The 26,316-nt window shown below is 53.3% G+C and overlaps 2 protein-coding genes across 5 annotated transcripts in view; one reads left to right on the plus strand and one right to left on the minus strand.

Annotated features, from left to right (window-relative positions):
- The first annotated feature begins 323 nt into the window (after positions 1-323).
- DNPH1 (2'-deoxynucleoside 5'-phosphate N-hydrolase 1) lies at positions 324-2,819 on the plus strand. The gene is made up of 4 exons (XM_072944962.1): positions 324-552; positions 2,036-2,104; positions 2,282-2,392; positions 2,579-2,819. Exons 1-4 carry the CDS (start codon positions 366-368, stop codon positions 2,704-2,706), a joined length of 495 nt encoding a protein of 164 aa, XP_072801063.1. The 5' UTR covers positions 324-365; the 3' UTR covers positions 2,707-2,819.
- Positions 2,820-3,229: 410 nt separating this feature from the next.
- CUL9 (cullin 9) overlaps positions 3,230-26,316 on the minus strand; it is a 33,795-nt gene continuing 10,708 nt past the window's right edge. Inside the window, exons 10-41 of one of the 4 annotated variants that reach the window (XM_072944961.1) lie at positions 25,923-26,119; positions 25,370-25,587; positions 24,294-24,540; positions 24,097-24,202; positions 23,333-23,560; positions 22,993-23,083; positions 22,700-22,871; positions 21,303-21,408; positions 20,924-21,019; positions 20,555-20,730; positions 20,157-20,290; positions 19,627-19,806; positions 19,333-19,442; positions 19,073-19,255; positions 18,785-18,945; positions 18,284-18,512; positions 17,998-18,187; positions 12,898-13,043; positions 12,624-12,753; positions 12,297-12,496; positions 11,638-11,888; positions 10,343-10,688; positions 6,879-7,019; positions 6,596-6,760; positions 6,272-6,435; positions 5,820-5,913; positions 5,236-5,310; positions 4,974-5,084; positions 4,773-4,890; positions 4,356-4,489; positions 3,658-3,731; positions 3,230-3,572 (exon numbers count right to left, since the gene is read on the minus strand). In XM_072944961.1, coding sequence (XP_072801062.1) covers positions 3,386-3,572; positions 3,658-3,731; positions 4,356-4,489; positions 4,773-4,890; positions 4,974-5,084; positions 5,236-5,310; positions 5,820-5,913; positions 6,272-6,435; positions 6,596-6,760; positions 6,879-7,019; positions 10,343-10,688; positions 11,638-11,888; positions 12,297-12,496; positions 12,624-12,753; positions 12,898-13,043; positions 17,998-18,187; positions 18,284-18,512; positions 18,785-18,945; positions 19,073-19,255; positions 19,333-19,442; positions 19,627-19,806; positions 20,157-20,290; positions 20,555-20,730; positions 20,924-21,019; positions 21,303-21,408; positions 22,700-22,871; positions 22,993-23,083; positions 23,333-23,560; positions 24,097-24,202; positions 24,294-24,540; positions 25,370-25,587; positions 25,923-26,119 — 5,160 coding nt within the window. In that variant the 3' untranslated portion in view covers positions 3,230-3,385. Of the gene's footprint in view, positions 3,573-3,657; positions 3,732-4,355; positions 4,490-4,772; positions 4,891-4,973; positions 5,085-5,235; positions 5,311-5,819; positions 5,914-6,271; positions 6,436-6,595; positions 6,761-6,878; positions 7,020-10,342; positions 10,689-11,637; positions 11,889-12,296; positions 12,521-12,623; positions 12,754-12,897; positions 13,044-17,997; positions 18,188-18,283; positions 18,513-18,784; positions 18,946-19,072; positions 19,256-19,332; positions 19,443-19,626; positions 19,807-20,156; positions 20,291-20,554; positions 20,731-20,923; positions 21,020-21,302; positions 21,409-22,699; positions 22,872-22,992; positions 23,084-23,332; positions 23,561-24,096; positions 24,203-24,293; positions 24,544-25,369; positions 25,588-25,922; positions 26,120-26,316 lie in introns of all 4 variants that reach the window. The other 3 variants (XM_072944959.1, XM_072944960.1, XM_072944958.1) reach the window with 3 other exon arrangements.

Here is a 26,316-nt window from a genome sequence, read left to right on the forward strand (position 1 = left end):
GTAAGCGTCAGAATCTCTAAATATTTGTCCAGGAGAACCGATAGGAGTTGCCAGTGGATTGGATGTTAGGTCTGAAGGAAAGAGAAGAGTCAAGAATGACTCCGAGGTTTGGGGCCTCCAGCTGGGAGGATGAAGTTGCTTTTGGCAGAGAAGGGGAGACCTGGGGGCGGCGGCGAGCGGTGGGTGAGGTGGGGAGGACCCCACCTTCTGCCGGGACAAGTGAAAGTTATGAATCGGGGAGGCAGTGGGTTCCCACACGTGGGTGTTGTGGGCGTCTGCAATTCACAGGTGTGGATGCTCGGGGCCGGGCGGGTCACGTGACGTGGGCGGGCGCCCCCTGGCGCGGGGAGGAGCGTGCGGCGGCGATGGCGGCGGCCGGATCGCGGGAGCCGCGGGCGCCTAGCGAGCCCGGCCGCCGCGCCCTGTACTTCTGCGGGAGCATCCGGGGTGGACGCGAGGACCAGGCACTGTACCAGCGCATCGTGTCGCGGCTGGGGCGCTTCGGGGCGGTGCTCACCGAGCACGTGGCGGCCGCCGAGCTGAGCGCGAGCGGTGAGTCCTTCAGAGCGCGGGGCGGCGGGGCGGGCGCGCGGTGGTCGCGCGGTGAGTCCTCCGAGTCGGGGCGGCGAGGCGGGCGGGGCAGGCGCGCGCTCTGTCCAGGTGGCGGGGCTGGTCCTCTTGCGGGGTTGCTCCCACCAGCGTCCCTGCCCGAGAAGTAAAGGGGCCCCAGGCACAGACCCCGCGCCTCCTAGTAGACCGCCCCCGGGAGCCCACTCTCCGCATTCAGTTACTGTCGATATTCGGTTTCTTCTTGGAGAACTTCCTTGGGCACTTTCCAGAGGCGTTTGTAGGGAGGAGGCAGACTGGGAGTTGGCATACCTGCTTCAGTTCCCACTTCTCTCGCTGCCATCTTCTCCCCCACCTAAGACTAAGCTTATCCTCCTACTTCCCCCTCTGTGGCCTCGAGGGGTATCAGCCCTCCCTCAGAGCCACAGACCCCAGTTCTCGCCACCAGCGTCTTTCTCACGCCCTCTATTCAGGCTGTTACTAACGTGTTCTGCTCCTGCTGCGTGGTTGACCAGGCGCCTGGCTGACCTTGCACTTTGGAAATTGTGCCAGAATTCCTGCTTCTCTGATAACAAAACCTTAAGTGGTTCCCCCTTACCCCACCCCGGAGCAGATCCAGGATTTGTGGGACCTAATGCAGTTCTCAGAGACCTCTTTAAATCAGCTTTCAAAATTGCTGAGGCATTGGAAAGAAGCCAGAAGCCTGCGCCCCTGAGAGTTCAGGTTCATTGGTTTCAGGGTCTGTCCCCTCCTGCCTGATGAGCTGAGCTCTGGAACTTGACTGAGCTCAGCAATCTGAGGGAGCCTGTTGAAAATGGAGGTCCTGCGGTAAAGCCTCAGAGTCCATTTTTACCAAAATCGGCTGTGATTCGGGTGAGCCTATGACCCTGGATCAAGCTGGAACGCTGGGACCCCAGCACCTCTCCTGCCTTCCTTCCCACCACCTCCTAGTAGTTACACTTGGCATTTGCACCCTGGTTCTCAAACTTTGGTGGGTATGAGGATCACATGGCGAGCTCAGGCAGCAGCCCGGGCACACTGACACCTGGCTCTTTGTAGCTTGCTCATGTTCTCAGGTGATTCTCATACCCACCAAAGCCTGAGAGCCTGTTAGGCTCTCGTTTCCTTGCACGGGCCAGTCTTGGCTCCTGCCTGCCTTTTCCCAACCTGGGATGCGATTCCTTCTCCTCTTCACCTCTGATTAACCCACAGTAAGTACGTCCTTCTCTTCATTACACCTGTATCACTCATCTGGCCCTAATCACACAACCCCTTGCACAGGACTGCATTTTTCTTGTGGGCTGTTGCATTTCCTCACTCCTACCAGTGAAATCAAGTGTTGGGCAGGCTTGGGGGTCATCTGTTACATCTCCCCCCTTCCCTGAGCAAGCTAGGTTTGGGGATGTCAGGCAGAGGAGAGAGACTGAGGAGCAGCACGGGGCCCTGACCCACTTTCTCTCAACCACAGGGGAAGAGGCTGCTGGGAGTGACAGGCTCATCCATGAGCGGGACCTGGCCTGGCTGCAGCAGGCAGATGGTGAGGGGCCCTCCCTTCTACTGGCAGACTCCCCTGGGCGTTAGATCCCCTGGACACACCTGGCCTCCCTACCTAGAAGGGGCTCCCTAGAGCACCCCCTCGCCCCATCACACCCAGGCTCTGTCATCTCTCCCTCCCAAGGCCGAGGGTGAGCCTTGGTCTCATCTTTCTTCCCAGTGGTTGTGGCAGAAGTGACCCAGCCATCTTTGGGTGTTGGCTACGAGCTGGGCCGGGCTGTGGCCCTCAGTAAACGAATCCTGTGCCTGTTCCGCCCACAGTCTGGCCGAGGTGAGCACTCCCAGCCCTGGGTGGCCACCCCTGCCTCCCTCCCCAGCTCTCTGAGGACCTGGCCCTCAGCGCCTTCCTTGGGGAGCCCTGAGGCCACTGCCCACCCCCTAGAAAGGGACAGGACTGGGAGCCAAGACGAGGGCAGTGTGGGAGGGAGCCTCTTTCACCTCCCTCTGCCCTTCCCAGAACTTTCAGCCATGATCCGGGGAGCAGCCGATGGCTGGCGGTTCCAGGTGTGGGACTACGAGGAGGCAGAGCTGGAGGCCCTGCTGGACCGGTACTTTGAGGCGGATTCTCCCGAGCAGGTGCCCTGAGCCGACTGCTTGACTTAAGCCCAGTTTACTACATTCTTCTGAGCCCACGCTCTGCTCTAGTACCATTCCTACTTCTTAGCCCCTGAACCAAATTAAAAGGTGGGTTGATGATTCTCTTTCTGTCTGTATGGGGTGAGGGGCAGGTCCTCAGTAATATCCTCTTAACTCCCCCTTCACTTTAAGGTGTAGAGAGACCCTTTAAAAGTCTACAGGCTCCCAAGAGGAGGATACTTCCTAAAGCCCTCACGCTCCCACCAGGAACATTCAAGAGTTTGGAGGAAGCCAGTCGTGGGGGAATGTCCATTCCTCTCTCTGATACTTGGCTGGGTCCCAGCCAAGTATACCCACCTGGACCTGGCCCTGTACCCTGTGGACCCTCATGTCCCTTTGTCAGCGTAGGTCACAAGGTCTGCTGTGGGCCCTCTGTGATGATGCAGTAGTATGGACGTCTAAACAAAACAGTGGAGGAAGAGGAGGTTTGGGTGTGTGGGAGGGAGCGGGGAGTTGAAGCTGTCCAGCTAGCTTCCAGGGAACATATGAAAAGAGTTTATTCAGTAAACAGAAGGTTCCACAGACACGAGGAACCACCTCCCCCTGCGAAAGGAGGAAAGGGGCGCCCGCCCAGCCCCTGTAGTCTCCTGACTCCAGGGCGGCTCCAGGCCCCCTGCATCCTGCCCCCTCAGTCATAGGCGTCGTCATCGTCCTCCTCGTCTCCAAAGAAGAACGTCTCCCGCTCCAGATTCTCAGAATCCTCATCATAGGAGAAGCTGTCGTTGTCCAGCTCTTCATCAAAGTCGTCCTGTTGCCACTCGGGCATGTCGTCATCTTCCTCCTCCTCCACCTCCAGCCCCGAGGAGCCCTGGGGCCTGGGAGCGAGCATCACACTCAGCCCCAGAGGAGGCATGGCATCTCCCCCACTACCCGCCCCGTCGCTCTGCACCCCCTACTCACTGACTGCCGCGCACGTTGGACCCTTTTGCCTCCCGAGCCTCTAATGACGGACTCTGGAGTCCAATCCGGAAATCCTGGCAAGGAGACAGGGGTGGTGGGGAGCAGGAGAGGACGCTGGGCTTCTGTGCCTGGCATTCCTGCCACCCACGTTCTCTGAGGGCTTATGAGGTGCCAGGCCCCTGCCCGGACCAGGCCCACCTCCTCCCCTCACTCGGCACAGTACTTCACAAGCACTGCCTTTGTGGAATGGCTCAGAGGTGCTCTCCAGGGACCCAGGATACCACCCTGGCGCTTACCGTGGGCATTCATGCTGCTTCTGCCCAAGTTACTTATTGCTCCCCAAGGGCAGAGTCCTAGCTTAAGACTCAGTGTCAGTGGACTAGAGCTGGAAAGAACCTTGGATCCCTGGCCCCAGTCCTACGATTCTGAATCCACATCTGGGGAGAATCTTCTGAAAAGGTTCCCCAAGTGATTCTGAGGAGCAAGCACTGGCCAAATACCCTTGATCTGAGGCTGACTCCTGTGTTTTGTAGGCGCCAGGCAGTGGATGGGCAGGCAGGCTGGCCTGGGAGCTGGGACATACATACACCCAGGCCTCCCGGCACATATTCGCCCTCCATGCCTTTGCTTCAGATCCCCCCAGGGCTGGAGGACCCCACCGTGTGCCAAGTGCGGGGAGAAGGGCAGGTGGGCGGTACCTGGGTGGAGTGCTGCAGGATGGCCAGCAGCCGCTCCTGGACTCGCCGCAGCAGCTCCAGGCCCGTGTTGAGGTGCTCGGGCCGCAGGAGGCGCAGTGAGGAGGCCAGGTCTCTGCCTCGCAGCAGGGTCTCCTCTGCGAGGGGACAGGGCACAGGGGATCCCTCTCTTCCCTTCCTTCTGCGGACACCTACTGACACCCACCCCTCTACCAACATTTACCAGGCACAGGTCTGGCCACTCACTCCCACGGGGCTTACACTCTAGGGGTGGGGACAAGTTGTGTCAAAGGAAAGGTCATCTGAGGCTCTGGCCTGTACATCTGCAGACCTGAATTTTACAAGGCTGATGGCAATCAATCAGGCTCTGAAGCACAGGAAGCGTGAGAGGTGGGGTGGGTGCTGGGGCAGGGGCCTCACCAAGGAGGATCTGCAGGGCGTCGGTGTGCAGCTCCAGGTTCTTTGTCTGCTGTTCTACCACATCCATGTGCTCTGTGTCCTGGTTGTAGAAGCTGTACACGCAGGCGTAGGCGAGCACCTGCGGGGGCCGTGTCAGCCCGCTCTTGCCAAGGCTGCCTCCTCCCTCCCCCACCTGGCCCAGCAGCCCCCCAGCCCAACAACCTTTCGCGCCTGCTCAAGACCCTGGCAGGCGTCGCTGAGGAAGGTGAAGGATCTGGGTGGGGGCACCTCATGGATGGCAGATACGCGGTTCCGCAAGTTCACAGCGAAATCCTGTCGGGGGTGGGGGGTTGGGGGTCAGGGCCGGCACAGGCACCCCTGCCCGCCCAGTCACACCAGCCCTCCTTGGACCTCTGGCCCTGCCCGCCTGTCTGGCCCTGCCCTCTGACCCCCTCACCCACCCAGGTGTCCCCTCCCTGCTCACCCGGGCCTGGTGATGGAAGGTGCACCGCTCGTTGTAGTCCTGGAACCGCTTCTCCTGGCGAGCTGCTCTGCTTACCTGGTGAGGACAGGTGGAGAGGGCTGCTGGGTGGTTGCCAGGATAGGATGAGAGTAATACTCAGACCAGCTACCATTCATGGAGGCCTTCTGACACTTTAGCCAGATTTCTGCATTTAATCCTCATAACTCTGAGGGAGGTCGGCCTATCAACCCCTTCTACAGATGACGGTGCTGAGGCTTAGACAGGTTAAGTGACTCCGCAGTGGAGCCAGGCTCTGTCTCAAGTCCTTGCCCTGCCCTGCCGTGCCCTAGTACCCCGAGAGTGCCCGGCCCACCTGGCCTCTGCAGCCACCTCAGTGTGAGAAGTCCAACTCTGGGGCTGAAGGTCCTTATGCCCAGACCTCCCAGGACAGAACTCCTAGCACCTGCAGGCCCAGGTGGCTTCTGTCTTCGCCCCACTGAGCCTTTGCCCCAACAGCTGCTCGGCTGCTCTGGACACAGAGCCCTCTTTTCCCAGGGCCTGGCCGCAGCATCCCATCCTGACTCCTCCGGGAGCCAGCCCCTTACCATGGCGGAGCAGTTGTAATAGTCCTTGTGACTTGGCTTCCAGGACTTGAGGCAGCGCCAGCAGAATCCATGGTTGCACTTGGCACAGGTCATGCTATGGAGGAAGCTAGATGGTCCGAGGGCTCCTGGCTCTGGCCAGGGCCACATCAGGAGCACTAAGGACGCACCACTGAAGACACTTTGACCCCTCCCTTGCCCTCACAGTCTTCTGAACCTGACCCATCCCTACCGACCGCACCCTGGCTTCTGTTTCCCTCACAAAGCACAGACTTAAGAGTGGGGGAAGGAACACTCAGGCCCAGGAGTTACTCTAGAGGGTGCCCAGAAGGTGGCTGAGTAGCTGCCCTTGTGTGCCAAGCTTTCTGGTAAGCCCGAAGCCCCTTCCTTCCGCCTGGCCTCCCACCCTCTCCCATGCCCCCGACCCCACCAGTGCCACAGTAACCCCTTCTTACTGCAGACACCCCTCGTTCTTCTCAATGGGAGCCTGACAGCTGGGACAGCGCTTGGAGATGAGCTTGGCCAGATGTTTGCTCTGGGCCTCGACGCTCATGCCATCATAGTAGCCGCCGTCATCAACCCACTGAGACATGTGGCCACAGCTGGCAGGGTAGTGTGCCTAGAGCAGGAGGGGGCAGTGAGGGCACAGTTCAGCCCTTACTGCGTGGGAGAGAGGGCGGGGGGGGGGGGGTCACATCGGGGGGACGGCAGCAGGCTGAAGACAGGGCCACAAGGGGTATAGATCCTGGCTGGAGGGCAGGGCAGGGGTGGGCGCCCACCTCAGGGAAGCTACAGTTGAAGCAGGAGGCCCAGCCACACTTGGAGCAGGTGGTCCCACAGCCCAGGCCCTGGCGGCACAGGATGCGGTCGCAGCCCTGGGGGTTGGTGCACCAGGTCAGGTTGGAGCAGCTCTCCACGTAGCCACGCAAGAGGGCCTTCTCGTACTGGGGGGATGCGGGTGGCAGGAGGTGAGGGCCTGGGACGCCACACCTCCAGGCCCCCCACGCGTCAGCCCGCTAGATCCCCAGGGCTGTGTGCTGGAGCCTCCCAGGGCAGGGGTACCTTGGAGATGACTTCTGGTGAGGAGACGATGGCACGGATGAAGGCTCCTGTGGGCTGCGCGGGGCAGTCAGCAATCGGGCAGGTGCAGTTCAGCACAAGGTTCTGCTCGATTCGAGTCGTCAGATACTCATTCCAGCAAGACTAGGAGGGACACAGGAGGGGCGGCATGGGAGCAGCATAAGAGTGACTAAGCCAGCGCCCCTCCCGGGGTGTGCGAGGCCACACACAGCCTGCTTCGACAGTAGCCTCAAAGCGGACCCTAATCTTTCCGGCTCCCAAGAGTTTTCCTGAGATTGGCCCAAATTTCAGTTTACTTGGAGGATGTACAGGCTGTGGTAGTAACCTGAATATAATCATTGTTGAGGTGGACCTGAAAGGAATGAGTGAAGAAAATCAAGAAAAAGGAGAAGATTCAAGTTGTAAGGAAGATTTGGAGAAAGCAAGAAGGGAGGCCGGGGGGCCGGCCGGGGCCACCGCACGGAGGCCTGTCCTGCTCCATCTGCTCGCCTCACTGCCCGGCTCCATGCTCCTGCCTCCCTGGACTCAGCCTCCTCAAAACAGCCCCGTCTGCTGCACCCCCAAACCCTCCTCAGCCACCCCGCCACTCCCCCATCACCAGTGCTGGAGCCTTCACGACTCTCAAATCCTTTTCTTGCTCCCACATCCCAGGCCATCATCCCCTCTCACCTAACCTGCGGTGGGAGCCTGTCCTGAGAAAAGCTCTTCCCACCCTTCTCCCCGCACTGCCGGCGACGTGGCCTGAGCACCTGAGCCTCCAGAAGACTCCATTAACCACCCCATCCTTACACTGCTGACTGCCGAGCCTCCCAGACAATACAGCTCGACTGCAGGGGAGCGGATTCAAAGCTCCGAGAGAGATAGGAAGTACTTTACTGGACTATTTTCACTCAAGGTATTAAACAAAACAAACTCCTTTTTATAGTGAGACAAGCCCAGGTAAATCGGGAAGTTGAATGCAAAATTCTTGTATTTTTGAGATCATACAGAGAAAATTTCTCCAAGTTCGGACGCCCACACTGGCAGGCACACAGGTGCCGTGGGCTGGGAGCACTGCTCTGAGGGACAAAGGCCAGCATCCCAGTCCGGAGCCCGCACCACTCCCCCAGGGGGCCCCTCTGCTTTGAGCCTGCCCTTGGTTTACACTGTCCCCACTGCCTGGCTCAGATGGAGTGCAGTCTCCAGCCTGGACTCTCCATCCCGCACCCTGCCCCGCAAGCTTCACCCCGGGAAGCCTCCTCCAGCTGCTGCAGACCCCAGGATTTCCCGTCTCTGACCGCTCCTGCTTTGCCATTTGTGCCGCTCAGCTGTGACTTATTCCTAGGCTCCTCCTTGCCTGAGACATATTCAATCAGCCTGTCTTTCTCAGTCCCATTTTCAGGTTCCCTGTCTCATCTCTATGGGGTCGGGGCATTCCATGCTCAGCGCCCTGGGTGGTACCAGCCAAGTCTCTCCACTTAATTCCAGATTCAAAAGTCTACTGTCCACTGGCCAGTCCCACAGTGTCCAACAAAGCAGCTCAAACTACATGTGGCCACAACAGATTGAATTTCCCCTAAAAAACCTGCCCTCTGCCCCAGCCCTAACGTTTCCTCCAACCTAGTAAAAGGTAACATCCCATCCTCCCAGAGGCTCAGTTCAAAACCCCAGGAACTGCCTTGATTCCCTTGTCCTAAGTCCCCACTTCTCACCCTGTCAGTGCCACCTCCAGACGTGTCCCAACCTGTCCACTGTCCCTATGCCAACTGCCACCATCTCTTGCCTTAGTACAGCAGTCTCTGAACCAGTGTCCCTCCTTCCACTCTGGTTCTGTCCAAGCCTTTTCTCCACACAAAATGATCTTTTCAAAAATGGAAATCGGATCATATCACTCCCCTGCTTAAAACCCACCATGGCTTCCCATGAAGTAAAAGCCACTGTCTCTGATGTCAACCCAGTCGGGCCCCTGTCTGCCTCCCAAATTTCCTCCTCCTGCTGTCCCCCAGCATTCCCGGGCTTTAGCCACCAAGCTCAGCTTCTCTGCACTTGCCGTTTCCTCCATCTGCCATGCTCTTCCCAAGACAGTCACCTCCTCGGACTGGCCTTCCCCATCCAGAGTCCCTGATAAACCCCTCATCCCACTCCTAACCTTTGTCACCTCCTACGACATGACCCCATTGTATTTTCTTCCCTGCACTTATAGGAGTGTGGAGGGGGTGCCCTGGGGTGAGACTGCCGAAGTCCACATCCTGACTTTGGGCAAACTGCTTCTCCTTTGAGTGCCTTCATCTGCTGGTAAAATGGGGCTGTAAAAACACGTACCTCACAGCACTGCTACAGGAATTTAGCAAGACGATGCCTGTAAAACAGCACAACAGCACAGAGAGAGTCCCCTGTGTGTCAGCCGCGGTTATTGCCAGCTCTCGGGTCATCTGCTGGCATCTCCCCGCTCCCTCGCACAGCACCCAGTGCTAGGCACGGAGTGAGTCCATGAAAAGTGTTAGTTGAATGAAAAAGTGAAAAGTGTAAATGAAATAATTAAGAACCTGGAAGAAGGGAGCAGAGGCAGCTATGTGAGAAGAGTAGCCTGGAGCCGAGCAAAAGGGAAGGAGAGAGGGACACACACATGCCCAGGTCACCCACCGCCGGGGGGCGCTGCGGGGACAGACGGCTAGAACTCATGGCAACAAGGCGCTCCTCCAGTTACGATGGGTTTGGACCTGGGAGCAGTTCTAAGAGCTGTGAGGCACCTGGGGGGTGCCTGCCTGTGGAGACTCCCCCATCTTCAGCCTCTCTGCTTCCACTTTACAGCAGCCTGACTGCTCCTACTTCCCTTCTGCTTCTGTGCTGTTTTCTGGCTTAAACCATTTCTTTTTATCTTTATATTAAATAAGAGTATATATGATAAAAGAAGTGATATTCTAGGATAAAGAGCCTTGAATGGTGATAAGGAAACCATAAATCATCGTCATCAGCAATTTAACAACACTTCTCATTCACAAAGTGCCCTGATGTATATTCTGTATGTGTGTGTGTGTACCATCTCCCTACCTACCTACCTGAGTTCCCTCCCTCTCTCCACCTGTCTGTCTGTCTATCTCTCTATCTCTAGTTCTCAAATCTGGCTGAACATTGGAATCTCTTGAGGAGTTATTAAAACTCCAGATGCCTGAGTTTCTGAGTTAATTGGTCTGGGGTACACTCTGAGCAGCAGAATTTTAAAGGCTCCCAGTCATTATAATATGCAGCAAAGTTTGAGAACCACTGATACATGTCGCCAGATCCTAGCAATCAACCTTCAGAGTGTCACGGCAGGTGACACATGACAAAACCAGTTTAAGAGGGACTAAGAGACTCGTCCAACATTGCCCAGGGTAGGAAATGGCAGTGCTGGGGCTGGAACCCAGAGGTTCCCCAAGGACTGTGCCCGGGCAGGAGAGCAGGGGCAGGAGGGAGCGGAGCCTCACCTTGCAGCAGTAGTGCATGCAGCAGAGGGACGGCAAGTCATCGTCGGGCTCCAGGGGGCTCACACAGACAGGGCAGTGGTCGGGGCGTGTGGGGGCGGCCTGGGCCTGGGGGACGCACAGCCCAGCCGCCAGCAGCAGTGGCTCAGGGTTTTCGCTGTAGCTCTGCAGCAGCTGTTCGGCACCCCAGTGGGAATGAGCCAGCAGGTGCTGAGCCACATCGGGCTCCAGGTTCAGCATCTCCTGCACCTGCTGCACTGTCTGCTCCATCAACCCTTCCACCTCCTGGGGGCTCATGGTGCGGCCTGCGGGCAGCTGCAGGGATGCCAGGGCGGCCACAGCTTCTGGGCTTAGGGGAGAGAGCAGTCAGCGGTCAGTCTCTTTGCCCTGCGTGTCCAGCCTATTAGCTGAACCCCACGCCGGCCCCACACCCGACTTGTGCATCCCTCCTCGCGCTTACTTAACCAGCCTGAGGCTAACCACCCAAGCCACGTGTCCGAGCACGGCCCCAACAGAAGCACCTGTAAGTAGGGGTGGGGCTGGCTGCTGCAGTGATCTGGGCACTACCGGAATCTAGAGGGCAGGGGTAAGGACGCCTTACTCCTCCAAGGGTGGTCTGTGGACCGGCAGCAGAGGCGTCACAGGGAGTGCTGCTGACTCAGGATCTGCATTTTAACAAGACCCCCGGGTGCTGTGTGTGCATGTGAAAGTCTAAGAAAGACTGCTCCAGAGAACGCACTTTACACACAATGCAAACAGCAGGCATAAAGGTAGAGCCATAACAACTTCTGGTGAACTGGAGCTGATGAAAAAGCTTTAGGGTGCCAAGTAATTAGGGGCATCCTCTGGCAAATTCCTCTGTAGAACAGATTTCCTGAAAACTGGGGTTTGTGTATTTCATTGAGCAGAGTGCACAGTTAGTATTCAGTACACAACTGTGTAAGATTTCAATTTTGCTTAGACTGAAAGACACCCAGAAGGGAGGCTACATGTCTGGGTCCCTTGCGTAAGGGCTGGCTTTAGGAGGATGGGGACAGCAAGGCCTCCAGCTGGGAAAGAGGCAAAGAAGGGGGTGACAGTGCTGGGAGCAGGGGATGAGGACGAGCAAAGTGGGGGAGATACCAGAGACAGGGAAAACGGGGTTAGACAAAGAAAGAAGCAAAGCGTTTTTCCACTGGAAGCCTGACTTTGGCACTACGACCCCATGCACATCACTGCAGTGCCATCTGTCCTGCGGAGCCCACCCCTCTCTACTGGCTTGGAGCCCAGCAGCAGGGGGGCCGGCTAGGGGTGGCTACCTAGGCTTGGAGGTCTCGGAGGTCTGGCTGCCGTAGAAGGGGACTTCTGCCTGGCCCCGGCAGGGCCCCATGGGCTGTGGAGAGGCATATGTCAGGATCTGGGGCCGATCATCGCGCCGGTTCACGTAGCCCTGGCCCAGGAGGTGCAGGATGCAAGAGAGGACGTCTGTACTGGTACAGGCCACGCCCCCAACAACAGCACGGCCCAGGCTTCCAGGGGGATTTGGACCCTTCTGCCAGGCCTCCAGCACCTGGACGGGAGGACAGGAAAAAGGCGGGCCGCTTTAACCTAGATGGGCCAGCCCGCCTGGGTTCAATGCCCAGCTCTGCCACTTACCAACTGTGTGAGTATGGATGACTTACTAAATCTTGCCTCACTTTTCTCATCTGTCACATGGGGGTAATAATAATAATACTATTAAATGTGAGGATTAAATGACTTAGTCACGTACACTCTTCCAATAGGGCCTGACACACTGTCAACACTCATGTCTGGTCTCTACCTTCTAACTGCCCGTCAGGAACAGAAAACGCAGTTGGAAATGTCACCCTGCAAGGCCTCGTACTGACTTTGCCTTCCCTGTGATGACCCCAGGCTCCAACCCCCAACCCCGAGCATGACGCCCTTCCCCCCTTCCTCCCTGGTCCCCTCTGCCTACCAGGCAAACCAGCTGGTCGACGTGGAGGCCCTTTTCCCCGTAGGCTTTGAGAATACGGACAAGAAGACAGCTCAAGAGGTTCCTCTTCTGCTCCAGGGTCCGGCCCTCCTCCTCCTCTACATTCAGGTACGTCTGGGGAGGCAGCAGCCACAGGGCCTCCCCACAGGGCCGGGGCCCAGGCTCCCGGAGCCGCAGCACACCTGGAACCCACTCCCAGTCAGGACCTGAGGAGGAGAAGGGGCCCCATTCTCGCCCCCTATTCTACTCCCACCCAGAGAGCCCCACCCCCTCGGAGCAGAGGCTCAGCACTCCCCCCCACTGACCTACCCCCGTGTGGAAAGTCCTGACCCTCGTGCAGGGTCAAAGGGCCACTGTCAGCGGTGAGGGGCCCGAGTGCCTGGAGCAGCAGCTCGGGGCTGAGGTCAGACGTCTTCAGCAAGCTCTCTACTGACACCTCCTGCTCAGGAGAAACATGGCCAGTCAGGAGTAGGTAAGGGAAAGGAAAACAAGAGGAAGGATGGAAGGAGGAACAGAGTTTGCGGGAAGGACAGAGACAGACAAAGGAGAGGAGAAGACAGCGGGAGGTAAGGGGCTGCGGCACCTCCGCCCGGTTGAGCTGCAGCAGCAGCCACATCTGCACGGTGGACACATGCAGGGTCTGGTTCCCAGACTGCAGCTCAGCCCGGCCCAGCCACGTCCACTGCAGCCGCCGACGCGGTCCCACGTCCAGAGCTGGATGCTTCTGACCTGGGGAAGTGTTGAGGGAAGAAGTGGAAACAAAGAGGAGGGAAACGAGGGGTCAGGGCAGAGGCGAGGGTGCACCGCTCAGCAAGCTCTGCCTGTCTCTGCAGGGGCAGGGCCCAGCAGTAACCGTCATGGAGGCGCCTCGTCCAGCCTCCAGAGCTCAGCCTCCTCTCTGCCTGGCCCCCCTGGCAAACCGCAGGGATCAGGGGGCCCACCCCGTGCCCAGCCCTGTGCCAGGTGGGCTCCATGGAACAAACACCAGAGAGCAGAGCTGCCCTGGGCTGGGTCTCTTCCTCCTCCTATGAGCCTGGGATGTTTGCTCAGACTAGAAAGCAAGGACGCTGTGGAAGGGAGAGGGTACCAAAAGGGGCCAATCTGAGAGGTTTGGCCAAAGACAGGACAATGTGAACATCAAAAACACCTATGATGGACTGAAACACAAAAATATTTTAAAAGCCACAAGTTCATTATATATTTTTTTAAACAGACCTCACAAGTCATCTTTGGAAAAGGCTAGAGAACCAACATGCTATTTTGAAAACTGGTTAAAAACAAGGGAGAGGAGAAAAGAATCAAGCTTCCTGCATAAACTATATTTCAGGGTAACCAAAAAGTTGATGAAAGGAAGTTTCTCTTTATAGAAAAGGCATTCCGGCTAATAGTTGAAGAGGGAGTGACAAAAGCAGAACATCACTAGTTCATAACCTTAATGGCAATGAAATTGAACGAGTGTCTAGTGAACAGCTGATGGGAAACTATAGGCAGTTTACAGATCAAACTGACAGCACCGAAACCCACTGACCCACCTTCACATCACAAAGAGACAGCCTCCTGGTGGAAGTACACACCACCACCTACAAAGTGTTCTTGCCCAAGAAATCGACCCTGACCCTGATTAGGCTTCTACTTCTAAATATCTGTTTCAGGAAATAAAGGAGACAGAGGACCATGGCAGAGGACGCCGTGTGGATACAAACAGCACAATCCAGCCTGTGGACAACTCAATTTGGACAACTCTATTTGGCCAGCACCAATTTCCAGCACAAACAACCGCAAGGGAAGAAAACAGAGGCAGGAACCTACAGATGAAGGGAAATGAAAGATATCAGTCATCAAATGCAATGTGTGGGCTTTGTTTGGATCTTCAATAGGCAAAAAAAAAATTTTTTTTAAAGCTTGAGACAATTAGGGAAATATGAATACTAACTGTATATGTGACATTAGAAACCGCTGTATTCATAACTTTGATCATTATAGTGTCCCTGCTTTTAAAAAGTGAGTCCTGATGTTTTAAATTTGAGGGCTGGGGAAAGTGGGCGGGATACAGACGAGGCAAGATTGACCATGAATTGATATATGTTGGTATACTGGAGTTCTATTCTGTCTACTTTTGTGTTATGTCTGAAATTTATCATAATAAAAAGATCTTTAAAACAAGGGTGAAAATAAGCCATTCTAAAATAAAAACTGATGAAAGTTTTCCAAAAATATTCCCTCAATGAAGAAACTTATAAAGGATGGACATTAGGAAGAAACTGAATTTAGAAAAGAAGGGTCAAGATACAAAAGGCATGGTGACTAAAGCAATTGGTATGATGGCAAATCTAAATATCAACAGAATGAAACAATAATGAGTAATTGGGAGGCTAAAAGAAGATAATTTTAAAATGCTGAAAAACAGTAACAAGTAAGATGGGAGTTAGAGCTGGAATAAGATTTTCTATGGCCCTTCTATTGTTCAGGAAAGTGGGAAGTGATATTAACAAGTCAAACATTAAAAATATAAGGGCAATCAATTACAGAAATAGAGTGCGTAACTTCCAAAACTGATAGAGACCAAAAAGGAATTTTAAAAAAATCAATCCAAAATAATAAAATGCACAAAAACCCAGGGCAGAATCACATCTATGGTGTTTGATTTATTAGTCTTATTTTAACTGTACATGTTTTATATATTTTTTGTGTATATGAAATAACTAAGATTTAAAATGGTAAGAAGGGTAAATGAAAAATAAGATGTTAGAAGTAAAAGCCAAATATATCATCACTTATAATAATTATAACTAGGCTAAAATTGACAATTCAAAAAGAGATTAAGTTAATTATAAAATAAATTCTAGGTATTTACAAGACACATTCCTAAAATATAAAAGTATGGCAAAGTTAAAAGTAAAAGGATACTGGGGGGAGGGTATAGCTCAGGACCTAGCATGCACGAGGTCCTGAGTTCAATCCCCAGTATCTCCATTAAAAATAAATAAATAAACCTAATCACCCCTCCCCACCAAAAAAGTAAAAGGACACTGGGGGAAATTCTGAGAGGAGCATACTGGCATGTTTTAAAGTATATTGCTGCAGATTGCTTATTAACAGCACCAAGGGAAAAAAATATTAGCTACACAGTGGGGAAGTCAAACAACCTCTTGACTAGGTTGTGAAGATTAAAATCACAAACGAGAGACAGATGGTAACTGTGTGCTATAGAAGTATAACTGTGTGCTTAGTTAATATTCTGGACAAGAATGCATAACTTGAATCTAATCATGATGAAACATACAAACTTAAAATGAGGAATAACTTAGAAAAATGTAAAGGGCTGTATTCTCCCAAAATGTCAATATCATAAAAGACAAAGAAAGGCCGAGGAACTATTCCAGATGAAAGGAGACTAGAGACATGACAATTAAATGTACAGGTGATCCAAGACTGGATCCTGTCCTGGAATAGAAAAAAATAAGATGACATTATGGAGTCAGTCTACAAAACAGGAATATGGAGGGTAGACTGAAAGTATGACATGAATGTTAAATTTTTGAGATTAATAACTGTACTGTGACTTAATAAGAGAATACTTTATTCTTAGAGAATTTGTATTAAAGTATTTAAGGGCAAAGGGCCAACATATATGCAATGATTCAGAGAAAAATGTATGCCTATATATCTATATATGTGGATATATATATACACATGTATACATATATACATACTTTATACACACACATATATATTTACATATGTATATATACACAAAGAGCAAATGATAAAAGCAAATGGAGCAAAGCGTTAACAAAAGACAAACTTTATAATAAAGAGACTTCAATAAAAATATATTATAAAAGAAAAATTTTTTAAAGTATATGAGGGCTCTTTGTATTACTCTTACAAATATCCTGTAAATTTGAAATTATTTCCAAACAAAAAAATTTTTAAGTAAAAAGATAACGGAATTGTACACTTAAAATTGTTAAAATGGCAAATTTTATGCTATTCATATTTTACCACAATAAAAGAGACCTAAAACAATTATCAATCCAAAAAAAAAGTAAAAGGATAGAAAAAGATATACTAAAAAGTTACAAATCGAAGAAAGCTGGTATACTATTAATACCAGATAAACATAGACCTTAAGAGGAAAAACCTTACTAGAAAGATGGTCATTTCATAATAATTGGGCTTAACTGACCACGAAGATTCTAAACATGCATAGTCCATTACAGTAGCCACTAGCCATGTGTGGCTTTTTAACTTTAAACTAGTTCAAGTACATAAAACTAAATACTGATTTCGTCAGTCACACTAGTCACATTTTAAGTGCCCAACAGCCACGAATGGCTATCATAATGAACACTGCAAAAAAGATTTTCCCATCACTTGCAGAAAGTTCTATTGGATAGTACTGATAAATGATTTTAAAACTTTATCTGATAACATAGTCAAAAATATAGAAAGCAAAACTGACATGAATATTAGTTTAAAAATTCACTATTATAATGGCAGATTTGTGCACACCTCTCAGTAATAGATTAAGCAGACAAAAACGAGTAAGGTAGCAAGGTTATAGAGGATTTGAACAATACAATTAGCAAGGTCAACTTAGTGGAATATGTACAATCCTTCAGTCAGGAGCTGAAGAATACAAAACTATTCTTAATCACACATGGAACACTTATAGAAACTGACCATCTAGTAGGCCATAAAAGAAGTCTCATTAAATTGCAAAGACTCAGAGTCACAGAAATCACGTCCTTTGGCCACAATGGACTGAGGGTTAAAATCTAAACCAAAAAGATAACCAAGCAAAAAAAAAAGTTTAGAAATTTAAAATATACTTCCAAAACTAATAAATCAAAGAAATAATAATGAAAATTAGAAAATTCTTAAACATAAACAACAAAGTACCACATGAGTAAAAACTTATGCAACATCCCAAAAGTCCATCAATAGCAGAACGGGTAAATATATTCATGCAGTGGAATATGACTCAGCAATGCAAAAGAACAAAGTAATGATACAACTAACGCCCACAGACATTATGTTGAGTAAAAGAAATCAGACAGCAGAATACATACTCTATGATTCCATTTATATGATGTTCAATTACAGGCAAAAATCTCTGGTAATAAAAGAGTAATCATTTCTCTTGGTAGATACTGACTAGAAAGGGGACACAAAGGAGGAAGGCTTTTGGGGTGCTGGAAATATTCTGCATCTTGATCTAGAGGGTGATTATGGGACGGCATATGGATATTTATAACCAAAATTCATTAAGCCATAGTTAAGATTTGTGCACTTTACTGAATACTAATTAGACCTCAATTAAAAAAAAACTAAAAAAAAAGACAAAGCTTATATAATGCAGCTAAAGCAGTGCTGAGAAGGAAATTTATAGCCTTAAATACTTTTATTTGAAAAGAAATCTGAAAAGACTAAAAATTAAGTAAGCATGCAACTTGAAGTTAGAAAAAGAAAAATAGAACAAATTCATACAAAGTTGAAGAAAACAATAAAAGAGGAATGAAGATGTAACCCACACTGTTCACCCTTCCCTAGGAGACTGTTGTCTCTAGACTGCTTTTTCTTCATGTCTACCCAATCCTGTCCAAAGGTCCTCTCCTCGTCCTCTCTTGCCACCCCAAATCTCACCCCAATCTCCAACTGCCTGTCCCTATCTCCTCACTCTGGCTGTAGAAATTGGAGAAGCGGTCAAGGGCATCACAGAATTCTGTGGGAAGGCACTTTCTGGGATGGTACAGGTAGCAGAGTGGGGAGACCGGCCAGCAGCGTGGTGACAGGACCAGTATAGAAACTGTTGGACTTGGGTCTTCGATAAATAGTTCTTTCTCAGCCTCCTCTTCCTCCTCTTCCTCCTGAGAGAAAGAAGGATTTCAAGGGCTCTTGGGCTCTCTTCTTTGGTCCAGTCTTCTCTGCTCTCCTATTCTCCCACTCTCTTCCCTTGCTCTTACCTCCTCTTCTTCCAGGCCCTGTTCCTCCTCATCTTCCTGCTCCAAGAGCAGCTTGTCCAGCCGCTGGAGCTGGAAGAGGTGGAACTGGCGCTGCAGCTCCTCCGAGGTGCTCAGGCTCCGCAACATCTGCTGGGGGAGGCGGTTGGGGAAGCAGAGGCCGATCTGCTCCAGCACGGCCCCCTCCAGCCAGCTCGAGCCCACGCCCAGGAGACGGTCCGCCATGTAGTGCCTGCAGCACGCACAGCCCAGGCCCAGCCTCAGTGTGGGCGCTCGGCATGGCCCAGGTCCAGCCTCCCCCTCCAGAAGGTAGGTCCCTCTGCTGTAGCCTGCCTGGATCACAGGCCATCACTCACCTCGTCCTTCCCACCAGCGCCACGGCCACCTCTGCATCTTAATCTCGCCTCCCCACTGCTCCTCCCTCATCTTCCCTCTAAGACTCAAATCCTCCCCCTCTCTAGGTGCTAGGCCTCCCATGCCTGACCTCTCCAGACCTGCACTCACTGGTAGAAGTGCTCAAAGGTAGTGGCCAGCTCCAGGCCAGAGAGGACCATGATGGGCTCCAGGTGCCGCTGAAGCCGCCCCAGCATTTCCACCCCAGGGGCTCCGCCAATCAGGCCACCCTGGATCTGCTGGTCGATGTGTCTGGCAAACTGCTCACTCATCTAGGGGTGATGGAAAGGGAGGGAGCGGAGGAGGAAGGTGGAGAGTAAAAGGAGGTGAAAGGGCAGAGCAGAAAGAGACAAGCTTCCAGCCCAATGTCCCGGAGGCTGGTGGTCCCTAGGTACTTACATGGGCAGCGGTGAGAAAGGACTGCTGCAGCAAGGCGCCCGAGAAGCCGCTGCGCAGGGCTAACGCAAAGGCCGCCCGGGGCCCAAAGAGCTCGGAGCCTGCTCTCTGCAAGCGCTCATAGAGTTTACAGTAACGGGGCACGAAGTCTGGGGCCCTCCAGGCTGCAGCCAGGAACCTGCTGACCTGAAAAGAAAGGGGAAATCACATCAGAGGAGCAGCCCCAGGCTGTGGGCAGCCCAGCAGCCCCGGCCCCTGCCCACCTGCTCCTGCACCACGCCCAGCCAGCACTGGGTTATGTTCCTCAGGCTACTGCTCGGAAGCACTGGTGAAGGCCCGGGGCTCCGGTCCCGACCTTTACTGTTCCTGCTGACTGTGGAGACAGAGCACAAGGGAAGGGTTTCATCTCAGCCCCGGGTGAGTCCTGGGGTCCTGGGTACCGACACCTGGAAAGGCCCACAGCAAAGCAGTTAGGAAGACTAAAACCCCGGAGAGGGAAGAGTCGGATATCACCACTGCCCGGATTCTTAGCTCAACCTGCCATGACTGGGACTCACGGGGCAGAGCGGACGGCTCAGGAGAAGGCGCGGGAGGAGGCTCCACGTGCACCAGCAGGTGGCACAGGCGACGGACTCGGGAGGCAAAGGAAGCTGCTCGACTCAGGGGGTTCTGAGAGCTCTCCCTTTGTTCTAAGTACTGATCCAGCAGCCAGCCCAAGGAGCTCATACCTTCTGCATCTAAAAGAAGATGGGTCCCCATGGGCAATGGGTAACAGACAGTCCAGGAGGAAGAGAGAGAAGGAGCAATTGTATAAAAAAGGATTTGGGGGCAGCAGGGCCCTAGTCCTCCCCTCACCAAGGTTTGCTTCGGCTAGAGTCTGGGGCTACAGGAACAGGTTGGGGTAGGGGGGAGGTTCAATACCAGAATCTCAGGGAGCAGTCCCTGGGGCAGGAAGGAGAGGAACACTGAGGAGTCAGGCCTTCAGGGATAAAGACAGGAACCAAGAGAATCAAGAGCATTAACTCAGGTCATCCCTGGGAATAACTAACAAGGATGGGTTAGTGGGGCCAGGGGACAGGGTGGTTACCGGGGGAGGTGATGTTCTGCACCAGGGGGCTGACCAGGGCCTCCCAGCAGGTCTTGCCCAGTGCTTGGGCGGCCTCATCATCAGGGAGGAAGCGATCGGCAAAATTCTGCTCGTGGCGCAAAACCCTATTCAGTCTGGGAACAGAGTATTTGGTCCAGGATTAAGACTTCCCTGAGGCCTCTGCTCAAGCGCAGTCAACTCCTGATCACCCTCCCAGTGCGGTCCCTCACCCTGCTCTCCCCAATCATCACACACTTCTCACCTCTGCCCTTTCCCCTCCTGTCTGGCTGCTGCTTTACTTTTCAGACACCCGGGGAGCATATCTCCTTGGCGGTGTCCTGCTCCTTAACCATCCTTCCTCCCACCTCAGCCCTGCCTGTGGCCTCCTGCCCACCCACCTGGGACAGAGCTGGAGGAGGCGCCTGCGGTCCTCCGCAATGTCCTTGCTCCAGGCTTGTGCCCGAATTGTGTAGAAGAGACACGTACGGCGACACAGTTGCTCTCGGAATAGTGGCCAGAAAGTGGGCTTGGGGCCCAGGACCTCCACACCCCGAACCCGGGTGTCGATGCCGCCCTGCAGTGTGAACAGGCCTCACACCCTCAGCTCCCTGGCGGCATTTTCGCATCTCTGGACCCCAACAGATACCTGGGCCAGCCGGACATAGACCAAGGAAGAACCTTGGCCTGACCCTGGCTCCCAAATGCTGGAGAGACCAGCCATAATGGAGACCCAGTGCTACCTCCCTGTCCCCGGCCCCCAGCCCCACCTGCTGGCAGCGCTTTATGCGGATCTGGATGACGGGCCAGAAGCGGGTCAGGTTCTCCAGGAGGATCACGCGGCTGGCGGAGGGCATCACACTCACCTGGCGGGGTTGGGGAGAAGAGAGAGCTGTCAGCTCCAGAAGTGGAGCTAAAAGGACTGTTGACAGCGACCATGTCTGTGACAGGATGTGCCCTTCACTTCTCCCGCACTGCGCTCAAGGACCTGCGTGCTCCACCACCCTCATTCCACTCTCGCTGCTTAGGAAGCAGTGCCTGCCCCAGAGGAAGGGATGTGGGCATTCCCCTGGGGCTGGTCCTTCCGATAAGGCCCTGGGACCAACAGAAAGATGGAGAGAAATGTGAAAGGAGGCCCAGGGTCCCCACCATGTTGAGCTCTGTACTGATGCAGCTGGCATTGTCACCCCCAAACACCATCACCCTGGCTGGCATGTAACTTGAGTCCTCACTGGACACCAGCAGAGTCAGCTGCCTGGGAAAGGAAAAAGGAATCAGTCAGAACCAGGGCTCTGGTCTTGATGCAAAACAACTTCAGACCCCCACATCCCCCTGGGACGCCTGTCCCTCTGCTTAAGTCAGTCTTCCCCAGACCCCCTGCTCGTCCCTTTATCCTCCCCAAAAGTGACTTCATTTAAACCCATAGTTTCAACCGAAAGTTAACATCCTAATGACTCCCAATCCATATCTCTACCCCAGACCACTCTCCTGAGCTTTCATGCTGTGCATCCCATAGACATTTCCACGCCACACCCCAGGGGCACTCAGAGTCAACACACCCAAATGGAATGATCATCTGTCCGCAGAAAACTGCTCCTCTTCCTACTTCTCTCTTGGGAAAGAAAACTGCTACCCACCCAGTAGTCACTGTGACTTCTCCAGCCCGGCTTCCCGCATCCAGCCGATGGCAGGTCCCATAGACACAGATGCCACCTCTTAAGACCTCCCAGTCCATCACCTCCTTGCTATCCATTCCCGTGCCCTCGACCTCATGGAACATTCATCTCAGCTCAACCAGGCCACTGCATACACCTTCCAACTCTCTCCTGGCCTGCAACCCAAACTCCCAGAATTATCAGAGGCCTCTAAATTAAAAATCTACTTTTGTCTCTCCCCTTCTTCAAACCCTTCAATGGCTCTTCAAGTTTCAGAATAAAACTCAAACTCCATCTCCTGCCACTTCACTACACACCCTTCATTCCAGCCAAACAGTCCAATCCCCCTAGCACGTCACTGTTTCTTGCTTCCATTTCGCACACATGCTGTCCCTCCACCTGGAGTGTCCACTGCCCTCTCTTTATCTAGCTAATTTCTAGTTCAAACTCAACCTGGTCAGCCCCTCCTTCTGGAAACCTTCCCTGACCTCTCAGTTGGCCTCAGGATCCAGTACACTTGTCAACTGTAACTTTTTTCTTACTCTTTGCTCTTCCTGATTTACCAGCCTGGCTCCCCAACAAGACTGTAAGTTCCCTGAAGACAGGGCCCATACCTTACTGTCTGTATAGCTCCAGCCCCTAGCAGGGTGCCTGGAACAGAGGATACATTAAACAAATGCCCACAAGAAGAGTGGGTGAGCTGTTGACTTCCCTCAACCCGAGCACAGGGCGCTGACATCTGACCTGTGAGGGGAGCACGTCACAGGCTCACGGAGTGAGAGGATGTCTGCACTTAGTACAGGAAGAGCAGGTCAACGTGTACACTGGGGCACATCAGAACACGTGTGTGTGTGTGTGTAGGCACACACATGGACACGGGCATGCTCACACCTAATGAGAACCCCGCGGTGCATGTGCAAGGTGATGTAGTGGGAGCCGGTGCTGCCATTGGACTCCCAGTAGGTCTTGGGGTTGCGGTCGGTCAGCTTGCTGGCCCGGTGCGGGTTGGAGGACACCTCCACCTTCTCCCAGCACTTGTCCTCCTTCACTTCCACGCTGGAGCCTGTGGACAAGGGGGAAGCCTGGGTAGTCGAGAGAGAAGAAAGGAAAGGGCTAGGGAGCAGGAAGGGAAGGGGAGCAGATGCTGGGGTGGGAGCCAGGAGAAAGCAAGTTTGGGCACGAACCCTGGCAGAGATGCCTGAGAAACACGTCAAAGAAGGGGATGTTGATGGGGCGGTGGGTTCGTCGGTGGTCCTCAATCTGGCCCAGCACCATCTGCACCAGGACAGCAGAGAAGGGGTGGGGGACAAGGAAACACATACGGAGAAAGAGTCAAGGGACATCAGAACACTCTGCCCTGTTCTCCCCAAATTTCTTTAGAATAGAACCACATGGGGTAAAGGCTGTGGAATAAGTGTCCTAGATTTGCCACCCACTTGTGCCAAACAGGGACGCACACTGAATCCCCTTCCTTTGCTTCTGGCTTATGTTCTCCCTCTGCTCCGGACCCACCGGCCTCCTCACCTGAATGCAGCCAGCCAGGATGCTGGAGGTGAGGTTACTATAGAGCTGGGCGTGTTTCTCACACTCTGTCACCAGGTCCCGAAGCTCACAGGCCAGCAGCAGCGGAGCCGAGTGCTTGTCCAGGACTTTGGCGAGGGCCTCTTTGGCTCCCAGGCAGCAGAGCACCACGGCATAGTCCTTGTGCATCGAGGCCAGGCGATACAGGAAGCAGAGCAGCTCCTGAACAATCTGGCCCAGAGCCACAGAGGTTACCGCGAGGAAGCAGAGGGCAGGCTGTGTACAGGCCGAGGGGTGGGATCAGTAAAGGGCGTGTGGGGGCTGAGATTCTGGAGAACCTGAACGCCGGGGGAAGCGGAGCACCAAGACAGGCTGGCACAGAACCCTGGGGCGCCGGGACTCCAGCACGAGCTGCCAGGGGCAGAGTTCAGGCACAGCTTCTTCCTGTTAGGGCCAAGCTGCCTCCAGAGCCAGTCTTGGTGCCTGAGCCCTGCTACACAAGGCACAAGCTCCGAGGATGGAGAATAAGGACAGTGGGGACTAGTGAATGTGGGCTTCTCCTAAGCCCAGAAGCTAAAATTCAAGGGCAGCCAAGAGTCCCAGTTCTGGAGACTCAGATGACACTGGCCTTGTCCTTCCCACACACATCCCCCCACCAGCATCCAGACCCATCCAGAAAGGCTGTGTTGTGCCCTCTGGAGCCCCACAAGGTAGCTGGTACCCAGAGGCTGCCCTTCCCTCCCCCACCTTTGCCAGGGCCCAGGTACCTCAGAGTCACTGCTTGGGCCACTCAGACAGCTGAGGCAGGGCTCCAAGACCTCGTGCCAGGGGAGGACCATTGCTTCAGAGTGATCCAGCAGCCGGGTCATGACCCTGGCAAGGGTTGCAAACAAGTGAAGTCCCTGTGGTCTGCCAGTGCCCCGGCCTCTGACGCACAGGCACCCCCTCCAAGCAGGCCCCTCACCTCAGCGCCGTCAGCAGCAGAGTTTTGTTGGGCCCAGGAGCATCCAGGGTCCGCAAAAACAGGAGGAAAGGCTGGCTCTCCTGCTGGAGGCGCTTGAGGAGGGGCCTCACAGCGCCCCCAGGGCTGCCCTCGCGGCACAGCACGCGCTCCAAGTCCAGGAGGAGTTCTGCAGACGGGCCCCCCACCAGGGATCGGATCAGTAGCTCAGGGGACCCATCCTGGCCCTGGGCGCCAGGGGTCTCCAGGGCTGCTGCCCAGACACACAGGAAGGAAAAATGGGTATGAAGAAAAGTCATACAAGTCAGTCAAACTGAGAAATGGGCAGAGGCAGAAAACCACTCCCAGATTTTCTTCCCATTGTGTGTTGTGGATGTCTGCAGTTTCTACCCAATTATGGGGGATTTTTTTTCTGGCCCCTAATATATACGTAGCTATATCTGAAAAAAGAGTCTAGCACAGTAGACACTGTTAAGTTAGTCACAACACAGTTTTAATCTCACAGTCATGCAATTACCTTTTATTACTGAAAGTCAGCTGTGCTATTCCATAAGCCAATAAATATTAGCTATTATAGTTACATCCACACACTACCCAGTGTGGTGGCTTCACATGTACAGACTAGAAGACACACAATGCTCACTCTGGTTTCCCCCACACTCCTGGGTTTTACGTGTTAAATACAGAGGGCTTCTTCACTATGACATCAGTATTTCACATTCTAGTCACAAACTCTCTACCATAAGTTACAATTCCTCTAAAAAGGAGGTCTCTCTAGAAGTTATTCCAACCAATCTTCCAGTGTCTAATAAGAGAGGACCAGACCCAGCCCAGGCAGACAGGCATCCTCATATATTTAAAGCCATTCAGAGAAGGCAATTTCCTTGTACCTGTTCTAGAGCCCCCTCTCCTCTCGGCCTGGAAGCTTTCCTTAGGACCTAACTTGAGCACCAAAACCCTCACTCATTTGCTGAAGGTTCATAGTGTCTTTCCAGAAGGTACCAGTATGTACAAGTTAGCCCTCCTGGCCACGGGCTGGCACTGATTCCTCAGCACAGCCACCCTGTCCACAACCATACCTGCATGCTCGGGACTGCCTAGTGGCTCCGAGTAGCGATTGAGAAGCATTGTGAGGATGGTGCGCGTGGTGGGCATGGGTTCTGTCCCCGGTGCTATACCCGAGTGTCTAAACAAGGTGTCTCTCAGCTCTTGGGTTATAATCTGATCTCCCAGAGTGTGGTGGTTGCACAAAAGCAGATTGAGCAGGAGCAGGCCGTTTCTCACAGCAGAGGAGCACCTGGGAGGAGGGAGGTAACCCAGGAAGAAATTGAAAGAGTAAACGCGCTGGAAGCTGGAAGCAAGGACAGAGGGGAGGGAGGGGCTCCAGGGCTCCCTCTGAGGCCAGACATCTCCCGACCCTAGCAGGAAGGGCAGGGTGTCTCTGCTCTCCCTGGAATGTCCCTACCCTCAACTACTTGGCCTTTGTTTCAACAACAGTCGGAGAGGATGACCAGCATTTTACCCAGAGGTAACAATGGGAGGGGAATTTCTGGGGAACACACGAGACTTGGGCAGGAGCAGCAGAGCTTGGGGCTTAGCAGGAGTTTGGAGTTTGGAAGGTGAGGTCCTCACCCCTCCGTGTTCAGCATCAGGACCACGGCTGCAGGGATAGTGAGGAGCAGGCTCTCAGAGCCCGGGCGGGTGGCTGAGTCAATGCTGGCGAAGATCTCTCTGGTCATCTGGGCATCAAACAAAGGGTGGGCAGAATCTCGGCCAGTAACAGAAGTGGGGATATCCGAGGAGCTGGCAATGGCCAGCATCTTCAGTGCCTGCGAAGGGGTGTGGAAGCAGAGTCAGAAGTGGGCAAAGCCACCAGGCAGAGGGAGGGGCCATCGTTCTAGACCTAAAACTTTGGGGCAGCTGAGCTGTTTGCAAATAGGTCAAGGGGGAGATGGAAATGAAAGAGGTAGTGATGGGACATCAAATGCCAAAAAAAAAAAAGAAAAAAGAAAAAGAAAAGAGAAGG

Source organism: Vicugna pacos, chromosome 20 (genome assembly GCF_048564905.1).
Source record: "Vicugna pacos chromosome 20, VicPac4, whole genome shotgun sequence".
NCBI classification, from domain to species: domain Eukaryota; kingdom Metazoa; phylum Chordata; class Mammalia; order Artiodactyla; family Camelidae; genus Vicugna; species Vicugna pacos.

Coding starts and splice junctions, on each gene's coding strand:
- DNPH1 (XM_072944962.1), top strand. CDS start 366: ATGGCGGCGGCCGGATCGCGGGAGCCGCGGGCGCCTAGCGAGCCCGGC. Junction 553..2,035: donor CGCCGAGCTGAGCGCGAGCG/GTGAGTCCTTCA, acceptor TCTCAACCACAG/GGGAAGAGGCTGCTGGGAGT. Junction 2,105..2,281: donor CTGGCTGCAGCAGGCAGATG/GTGAGGGGCCCT, acceptor CTTTCTTCCCAG/TGGTTGTGGCAGAAGTGACC.